Here is a 9,741-nt window from a genome sequence, read left to right as displayed (position 1 = left end):
AATAGGAGATCCTACGACTACAAACGCGAGCTACACTGTGATAGTCTATCATACATATTTATCGTTACAACGCAATCATTAGCGATTATATTAGTTTTCTTTCCTCGTGCAAATTACAAATGAACAACCTCAATATATACGATTAGTCCGAATTATAGCGGATATGATTTCATTGTAAATGGACTTAATAGGTATATACTTCAGATACTCATATTAATCACTGTTAGGAACATAACAGTTGTACAGTTGATTTTAGAATGTAAAAAGAGTAACATAAATGAAAGTTGATTAATTTATCCTTGTCATATTATACGTAAGAATGGTTAGCTATTCGTATAATAAATATAAGTACAGTACATGAATAAGATTAATAATTATTTATACTTAATTAGCTGTTGCTTGAAGATACATGAATAGAATGTTCTAATGTAACCCAATGTTTTTTTTTCTAGCTTGAAGAATAAAAAATTAATACGAGAAATTATAAAAAGAAATACAAGATACTATAAACAAAAGACACATTCTATTATTTTTAAACAGTAATGAAGATGTTGCCAAAATTTTACCAGATACGTTTAAATATCTTAATCTTTAACATTTATCAATCATTTACAAAGGTATATGTGTTTTATTAAAGCAATTAAAAATATTTTCAGTTAACGTCGAAAATAGGGTAAAAGTTTTGCACAATATGACAAAAGTTTCAGTTGAAAAAAGATATCTGTAAATATATAAAAAAATTATAAAAAAAAATAACAGATATCTGTAAAATATAAATAATCTGTAAAAATATAAAAATATATCTGATGATGCAATAAAGTTAAAAGAATATATTACTTTATTATATATATAGCTTATATAGTAAAAAATGTATAATATCAATCTTGTAAACAAATGATTATTTGACTAAGTTATTTTGTTGCATAATATAGTATTGACACATTGAGATAGGTTATGAAAATAAATTATTTTTAAATAAAGATAGAATACAGTACATAGAGAGGTAGAATAAGAAAGGAAAAGACATAGTACACAATTTTCACACTTATTGTGTATTATATATCTATACAAATAGGAAAAGAAATTTTTAAGTTATTTATTAAATGAATTACATATTAGTTTTGTTGTTACTAGCTTATTGATTTATGAAATTCAATTAACTCTTAGTTTCTAAAGAAAAAATTCATATTTTAAAAATATGTCATATTGACAATTTGTTAATGAATAAACAAGATCGACTATTGTAAATAATTTTGGAACTATTAAAATACAATTAATATTTTTCAAAATTTTTACAATTTTTAACGGAGTTAACAAAGAACTTATTGGTAACAAAAAGAAATGAAAGGAAGTTTAATGTTTAAATCATTGATATACCTAACACGCTGTCAATGTACTCGGTTTTTATGAACGTTCGTAATGTGAAGGAAAAGACATACATTTATATGTCAAGTACGCGATTTAGTTTTATTTATCCCAAGTCACTATTAAAGCAAATTTGTACGAACGTGTAAAATGGATTTTTTATTTTTGAGCACACAGTTATATGCTCGAAATACACTTCCATTAGTTTTATGAATATAATATCGTATCTGTAGGTTATAAATACCGAAAATTTATCTATTTGTCGTTCGATCAAATATTTATTCCCATTATGTTATCTCGAAAAAATAAGGATTTAAGAACAATTAAAGAGGGAGTTGTTGGTAAATATGTTAAAAAAGAAACTCCGCCTGAAATGCCAAGTAAGTTGTCATTACTATTGTGTTACAAATAGTTTGTAAAAGACATACTTTTTTACAACATTGATAAGTTTCTATACTTTTTCTTTAATGTTTGTACTTTTTAACTGTTTCATTACTACTGTACCATTTTTAATGTCAAAATACAGTTTGTTTATTTTTTATAACTATTATTTACTTTTAGTTATTAATGTATGGACAACAGAACCAAATAGAAGGACAAGGAATCGCAATAATCATCCAACTATTCCTACATCCATGGTAAATAGCAATTGTGTATGTTATATTTTTGTAGACAAATAAACACTAATTTTTATGTAGTCTATCCCACAACAACCCAGCATGGTACAAAAGTTTGGAAATACTAAGACAACAATGAGTGCAGTAGGTTTAGGAAGTCACGAAGGAAAGTATACTCCCAATAGTTCTGTCCCAGATTTAGCTCAAAGGTAATTTATGTTTCAAAATATGCAATCAAAGTATATTTAAAACCAAAATGCAACATATTCCTTTAGATTTGCCAGTCTTTCTGTCAATACTAGTACAAGAGATGGGATGTCATCTCGTACTGCAACTCCAATGTATCATTCTGGACTCTCACCTGCCATATCTCATACTTATGTTAATCAGTATGCTGGATCTGAATATCATTTAGATCGGGTTCAAACACCACAGATGCCTTATAAGTCATTTGACATTGATTCAGGTTATGACGACTATAATCATTCTGCATATCGTCACAATACAGGGTAGAAAAGTATTATACTTAGCATTCCTAAAATTGTCAAAGTGTGACATGTTGTTTACATTTATGTTTTTAAGATATAGTCGTTGCCATTCAGAAAGATCAAGTTCTAGGAATGAACAGCAAGAAGAACTTCCTTTACCTCCTGGATGGTCTGTGGATTTCACTCTCAGAGGTCGAAAGTACTATATAGATCATAACACAAAAACCACTCATTGGTCTCATCCTCTTGAAAAAGAAGGCTTACCTACAGGCTGGGAAAGAATTGAATCGCCTGAATATGGTGTTTATTATGTTAAGTAAGTTTTGTGGTAATTAAAAATTCAAAATACATGTTATAATTCCTATATAAAATTATATTATTTGTAGCCATATTACACGGCAAGCACAATACGAACATCCATGTTATCCTCATGAGATACAAGCAGTGCGCGTTGTATCACCTCCACGCCACACACATTTTCACTCTCACAGTGTTTTAGTTCCAGCTAATCCTTACCTTAATGAAGAAATACCTCATTGGTTATACGTATACAGTAGGGCATCGGTAGCATTAGATCGTAAATTGCGATGGGAACTCTTTCGTTTACCGGAACTTGATTGCTTTAATGCTATGCTTACTAGATTATATAAACAAGAATTAGAAGAGGTAGTCATGCGTTACGAAGAATACAGGTTCGATGAGTTTTATGTTTTTCATACACAATGATTTTTTATATAATGTATCACATAAATTCATTAATAATTTTATCTTTTAGGTCAGCTTTGTTATGTGAAATGGAACAAAGATTAAAGGAATTAAATCCAGAAACTTCTGGAGCAGTTGCCTTGCGACAATCTCTTCCTTAATTAAAAGTATTTGTATATTATCAATGATTTTCTGTAATGTGAATGAGAGGAATTGAATAAATGTAATATGGATATCTATTAATAAATTGAATTTAGTAAAAACGCTTTTGTAAATTCATTTTACTCTAGCTTAAAATTAATAACATCTTAAAGTTCTATGTTGACACGACATTCGTTTCATTTTTTTCAGATTTAGAAGTATTTATACCAATTCCTTTAAATTCTATAAATTCTACGTCTACATTTGTCTCTTTCATTTTCTTCACGAATTTTTCTTCTGCAAAGATTTCAAATTTATTGAATGTAGTATATGTGTGCAACAAATATAATAATAGTTGAAAATATAATTTAAATTGTTAAATTTGTAATACGTACTGCTTTCTGCAGTAGTAGGTATGTCCTTCTTAATTGATTGGTAGAATATAATTATGACCAAATTCCATGCAGAAAATGCATATATTGTAGCTAAACTTAATCGAATTTTCGTAACCTTATCAGTTGGTAGTTTCTGCTTTATTTTGTGTAGAAAGTACTTCCACATATTTTCTCTTCTGTAATAATCACAGTTATATATAAAGGACATGAAATTATTCGAAAATATAGCGAAATTAATTTAAAAAAATGGAATCTTACTTTGTCGTCTAACCTCTTATTATATATATAGTCTTTCTTCGAAAGTCAGGTATATACAATTATTTTAGTAAGAATAAGTAATCCAAATCCAAAAGAATAAGTAATACAAAACGTTATTTTTAAAAGCAAATTTGTATATATTTTTCAATATTTACATTTTACGATCATATTATTAACATCTTACTACATTATACAGATTATCATTATGAAACACGAAAATGGATTGTAAACGCACAACATAAGCAAGAATCGGAATTATTACAAATCGACATATTCTATACTTTAATTCTTGTAAAAATTTAATTTAACTTTTAATTACGTCAATATTTACGATATTATTAAATTTCAACTTTGTAACAATATAAGATATTTCCATGTAATTTTATTACTTCCTATATTCTATATTTGAACAATTGTTATTCAACAAAAATCATCAATATCGTTAAAATAAGTATAAAAATTAAAAACTATTGTAAAAATAAGCTGTAAAAAAAAAGAACTGTCTAACATCTTTTATTTCATTATTATGAACAATTCTCATGCCTTTACATTGGAGTAAATTTCCATTCTTATGTCTTAATCTTTATATTCTTACTAATATACATATATGTAGTAGATAGACATACGATAACAAAACAAAATTATAATTTCTAATTGTTAAACGCGTCACTGTTTATCTTCACCTTTATTAGCGAAGACATAAAAATATAAATACGTTTTTAATTATTAATATATTTTACATTAAATAGAAAATCATGAACTATATGTTTGTATATACGGATTAAAATAAAATAATTTCTACTAAAATAGTTAGGTTGTGAAATGATGCTTAGCATCATATAAATCTGTATGAATTTACGGATACGTCAACCTTGAAGGTTTTTCCTATCGTACAGCACTGGTTCCTATCGGAAAGTGGGATGTGATTGGTTGTGTGAACCCCAGACTGGAATGAGACAGTGGAATGGGATGTCTGGCAATCGAATAAAAGGGGAGGGAGGAGTAATTTCGCGCGTTGAACGGATACCGAATAATTTCGAAGAGATTCGCGAGTCACAGCGTCGTCTCGAGTAATCGGGCAGAGATCATTAAGTAGGCGAATCCGTCCATCAAAGCCCGGCGAGATGTCCGTCATGGGAAAGGTAAGCATATTAACATTCTAATGTATTCAATCCGACATTGTTATATAGAACTCTTGCTTTTATTATCAATCCTTTTATTTGCGATGAGATCATGTCTTTAAGCAGCGAACAAAAATCCGTACGGAATCTGCGTTGTTAGAATTTAATTTTTCCTCTATTATTTGAATCATTAACAATTTTTCACCGCAAGAAAGAAATGTTCTTGATTTGACTCTGTTTTTACTCGGCCGGTCTCAAGTGAACCAATATAGACCTTCATCAACGTGCCGCTTTGAAATCAGTAAACATCGCAAAATGTATTGGAGTATACATTATTTTAATTTAATTCTTTTTCTCACTTTTAGGCAATACTCTACTCCTATTGGCGGAGTTCTTGTTCGTGGAGAGTACGAATTGGTAACTAAAAAAGCATTTTTTTTTTTCTTAAGATAAATAAATCTTTCGTATTTATACAAACAGTCACATGTACTTTTTAACAGCACTGAACTTAAAAGAAATCCCCTATGACATAAAACCAGTTAGCTTGATAAAAAGTGGTGGAGAACAACATTCTAATGAATTCCGTGAGATCAATCCAATGGAGCAGGTGCCTGCACTTCATATTGACAATCACACGTTAATAGAATCTGTAAGTATTATCTGTAAGTTTATTTGTTATTACATCATGTATACCTTAACGATGTTGATACTCTGAAGCAAAAAACAACATGATTCGAATTGTTCTCTACATCATGTGCTGTTACAAGTATATAAACATTCATATGTATTTCTTTGTTATCCAATGACAATGTACTAAGTATGGAAAATTTTGTATTCTAGTTAAATATTTTGCAATACCTAGAAGAAACCAGACCACATCGACCTTTGATGCCTGCAGATCCAGTAAAACGAGCAAGAGTCAGAGAAATTTGCGAGGTTATTGCTAGTGGTATACAGCCCTTGCAAAATTTAGTCGTGTTGATTTATGTTGGAGAAGAACGCAAGAAGGAATGGGCACAACACTGGATTACTAGAGGTTTAACAGGTATGTTAAGGAATAGGAAAAAAAGTATGAGTTTAGCTATACATTGGCATAGATGTGACCAAGATTATTATGTTTCAGCTGTAGAAAAATTATTGTCATCCAGTGCAGGGAAGTACTGCGTAGGTGATGAAATCACGTTAGCAGACTGTTGCTTAATACCACAGATATTTAATGCAAGGAGGTTTCTCGTTGACTTACGACCTTTCCCAACGATTTTAAGGGTAGATCGTCATTTAGAGAATCACCCAGCCTTTACCGCTGCTCATCCAAACAATCAGCCTGATTGCCCACCAGAGGCAACCAAGTAGCAAGCAAGGCAGACCACCCTCTTCCTCTTCTAATTTATTAGAAATAGGAAGAGAGTGGTCCAATATGTTGTAGTTCTGTAGTGACAAAAGGTGATGCAATTTGATTTTTAAAAAAGATATTAACATATAATTATGTTAAAATGATAATAATATACGCCCTAGTGTTGTATATTAATTAATTTTTAATACCATATGTTGTAAATTAGTGAATTGAAATTTGCGAATACAACTATTTTTTGATCGTTTTCTAGGATTAAATTCTTTTGTTTAGTAGAAGTATACACCTTTTATCACTTATGAACTACCTTTAGGTACCGAAATGGTAAACAGTGTAACGTAGAGTATCGAACTCCATGATGATTTTCAGTTGTTTGTAAAACCGAATTCCGTGATATGATATCTGTTTCGGCTGAAAGAACGCACTGTACCATTTCTGTACTTAATCAGAGGATAAGAATGTTGGTCTGTTTTTATTTTTGTTATATTTTTTCATTGGTTTCTATATACACAGAATCAAAATTAACAAAATTTGTTTTCGTACAGTATTTACAATTACTTTGTAAAACGTACTGACCTATTATAAATAGGTTCTGTTGTCTGAAATCAAAAGTTTACTTTTTATACATTTACAATAATGTAATTTTTCAGTTACTTTTAGCTTACTTAGATTAAGGAGAAGTGTTGCTATTAAATAATATTAAATATAACTTGAAATTCTTTACCGAGTATAAAGTAGCAGATTTAACATCGCAGGTACACATACTCACATACATAAACATTGAATAAACAAAGAAATAAAGAGGAAACGTGTAATAAGGGAATGCAATCTGCTCAAACTCCGTAATAATATCGAGGAATGAAAAGTACAAATCAAATTACTTTTTCTAAAGCTTTACCTTGAGTATGTTTCATTTTGCACCGTACTATGTCAGCCCATAAGTGAACATTTTCAAATAGTAGATATGAGGTAATTTCGATTTTGCATATTTTCTTAATGTTAAAAAATAGGAAGGTGTGCTCGATTTTAATATGTCGCACAAGCTCGTCACGTGTGTATTATTATTAAGATAGAATCATTCTTTTCAGCGTTCCATGGCAAAGAAATTACATTTTAAAATCATTCAAAAATGATTTTTTACTCAACTTTATCAAATTGATAGAAAACAATAATTAAATAGAAATTTTGTAGGATATTTTTACGTTTCAATATTGAGCACACTTTGGAAATTTACGCTATATTTTATTGTGAAGATTAATCTTTATATAGAGATACATTTTTTATTGTATCACCTATATTGTATAACTTTCATATATTTCGTAGTTTTATACACAAATGATACGTTTACTGTACAACAAAGGTAACACGAACAAAAGTCAAGACGAAACAGAATCGCGTGGTAAACTTTATCAATAACTTCGGCATTGTTCCTTATTGCCGGGTTCCTTCTTGCCATTACTTTCTACGGAAGTAAAAACTATCCTTGATTTATAAAGAAATCGTACGATGGCAAACAGTTGGTAATTCGCAGTGTTTAAGAGAGTACCGTATTATGTAAGAACAGGAGGGGGTTGGGGGAACGTTTGTTTGCATGCTTCTGTCATGCAACGGTCTATCACGTACATAGAGATAGTTTATAATTTATATTCTAACGTAAAGGAGAAGAAAGACGCAACATACACTTCGTATTTAGATATGTGCATTATGCAAACGTGTGATTAGATAATAACATATGTATATAACTTTTATACAACAAAAATTGGAATGTTACATGCGGAAAACAGTTTCAGCCATATCTTCGAGATGGCTGTTCGTACCGTGTCGACGAATGTATCGCATGTCATATATTACAAAGTTTATAGAGCACGCATAAGGAAAGGATGCAAACAAGTGGTGCCCTTCGAGCGTAATCGCACAAAAGAGATTTTTATTTGTTCGTCGATCTCTCTGTTATCGAGGCATGTATCATGAAACACTTTGATCAATGCGACGTAAGATGCTAGTGGACATTAACAAAGTGTCGCGATAGCGAGGAAGAGAGCCTAACTTTTCTTTGTAACTCTCGTGATATTTGTTACTTTTGTAATAATAAAATATCGGAGCAAGAGAAATGGATAATTTTTATGAAAAATGTTTGGAGAGAAAGAGAAAAAAAAAATACCATCAAGCTACATTTGGCTTGAGGTAACGTAGGAGGAAAATTCGCGAAGTTAGTGTACAAATATTATTGCATCCAACGATGATCTTTTTCGTGTTCGATGCGGTAGAAATGAATTCTCCATTTCTCTGGGGACTGGTACTTTTTCTTTTTAATTCGGGAGACCGATAACTATACTTTTAGCGCTTTTTCACTATTAGCTTGTTCGCGAACATGTGAGAGCCCGAAGCAGGAAAGTACGTAATAATAATGATAATTATAATAATAATTAGAATACTAACGGTAATAACGAATCAGTGAACATTTGTTTTACAAAACAACTTAACAGGAAAAAAAGGGAAGTACGCAACATAGTATCACTGTATAGTCGGACAAACTAAGGGCAATAATGGTTGAACCAGATTAGGAGTTCATTTTACTGATGGTCCTAAGTAGAGTTTAGTTAGGTAGAACAGCGTACACATTTGTAAAAGGATGCGTGAAGAAACTTTGTAGGAGCAAATGCGTGTATGTATTATAATAACGGATGCAAACGATACTTAATGAAAACTTAAGTAAGGAAAGAATCACCGGTATGATACGCATAGATATTTTGTAAGTGAAAATGAATTATGTACGTTCACTGCTTATCAGGAATAATAAATTCTGTGTCATAGTGTATGTATATTAATTTGTAGATGCGAAGCTAAAAAACGAAAAAAAAACGCTGTCAACAAACTATAAATACATTTGTGAATGTGCACTTATCATTCGAATAAAAAATACGTTTTGACTGTAGCCAGTATGGTTGATGTTTATTAACGCAATGAAATCACCGCGCTCTAAAACAGAAACAAAGAGAGAAAAGGAAAAGCAGATGAATATAAACAAAACGAAGGAAACAAACAAAAAAAAAAAAAAAATAGGATGCACAACTTACCCGGCAACAGAATTTGCATAATCACGATCGAATCGTCCCAATTATTTACTCCAAACGTAATCGGTAGACGGAAATTTAAAACTGAAACAGAGTTTAGCAAAATAACTGAGCAACAGCTAGAAGCGTGAAACTAAAAGGAAAAACGTCGATCCGCTTCACAAAGGTTTCATCGATATCGCTTTGTTCTCCTTATTTTTTATTCTTTTTTTTTTTTTTCTTTTTC

General features: G+C 30.4%; 2 protein-coding genes across 4 annotated transcripts; both read left to right on the top strand.

Annotated features, from left to right (window-relative positions):
• The first annotated feature begins 876 nt into the window (after positions 1 to 876).
• Positions 877 to 3,438, top strand: LOC100651368 (scaffold protein salvador). 3 transcript variants are annotated; one of them, XM_048406217.1, is made up of 7 exons: positions 877 to 1,745; positions 1,927 to 2,003; positions 2,084 to 2,191; positions 2,258 to 2,491; positions 2,565 to 2,786; positions 2,857 to 3,162; positions 3,246 to 3,438. In XM_048406217.1, the coding sequence occupies exons 1-7, from the start codon at positions 1,713 to 1,715 to the stop codon at positions 3,334 to 3,336; spliced, it is 1,071 nt and encodes a 356-aa protein (XP_048262174.1). In that variant the 5' UTR covers positions 877 to 1,712; the 3' UTR covers positions 3,337 to 3,438. The 3 variants fall into 3 exon arrangements, with proteins under 3 accessions (XP_048262174.1, XP_012164000.1, XP_003395563.1); XM_012308610.3 differs by having other exon boundaries at positions 880 to 1,745; positions 2,064 to 2,191; positions 2,571 to 2,786; XM_003395515.4 differs by having other exon boundaries at positions 881 to 1,745; positions 2,064 to 2,191.
• Positions 3,439 to 4,913: 1,475 nt separating this feature from the next.
• Positions 4,914 to 9,376, top strand: LOC100651600 (probable maleylacetoacetate isomerase 2). The gene is made up of 5 exons (XM_003395517.4): positions 4,914 to 5,111; positions 5,456 to 5,507; positions 5,591 to 5,739; positions 5,931 to 6,135; positions 6,214 to 9,376. Exons 1-5 carry the CDS (start codon positions 5,094 to 5,096, stop codon positions 6,441 to 6,443), a joined length of 654 nt encoding a protein of 217 aa, XP_003395565.1. The 5' UTR covers positions 4,914 to 5,093; the 3' UTR covers positions 6,444 to 9,376.
• Positions 9,377 to 9,741: the final 365 nt, after the last annotated feature.

The sequence above is a fragment of the Bombus terrestris genome, chromosome 5 (assembly GCF_910591885.1).
Source record: "Bombus terrestris chromosome 5, iyBomTerr1.2, whole genome shotgun sequence".
Taxonomy (NCBI): Eukaryota; Metazoa; Arthropoda; class Insecta; order Hymenoptera; family Apidae; genus Bombus; species Bombus terrestris.
This window is presented reverse-complemented; position numbering and strand designations above follow the sequence as displayed.

What these genes read in the sequence shown, in the direction of transcription:
- LOC100651600 (XM_003395517.4), top strand. An exon ending in TTCGTGGAGAGTACGAATTG is followed by an intron (nt 5,508 to 5,590) that starts GTAACTAAAAAA and finishes ACTTTTTAACAG; the next exon opens with CACTGAACTTAAAAGAAATC. An exon ending in ATCACACGTTAATAGAATCT is followed by an intron (nt 5,740 to 5,930) that starts GTAAGTATTATC and finishes TTTGTATTCTAG; the next exon opens with TTAAATATTTTGCAATACCT.
- LOC100651368 (XM_003395515.4), top strand. Translation starts at nt 1,655, where the DNA reads ATGTTATCTCGAAAAAATAAGGATTTAAGAACAATTAAAGAGGGAGTT. An exon ending in GTCCCAGATTTAGCTCAAAG is followed by an intron (nt 2,192 to 2,257) that starts GTAATTTATGTT and finishes ATATTCCTTTAG; the next exon opens with ATTTGCCAGTCTTTCTGTCA. An exon ending in TATGGTGTTTATTATGTTAA is followed by an intron (nt 2,787 to 2,856) that starts GTAAGTTTTGTG and finishes TATTATTTGTAG; the next exon opens with CCATATTACACGGCAAGCAC.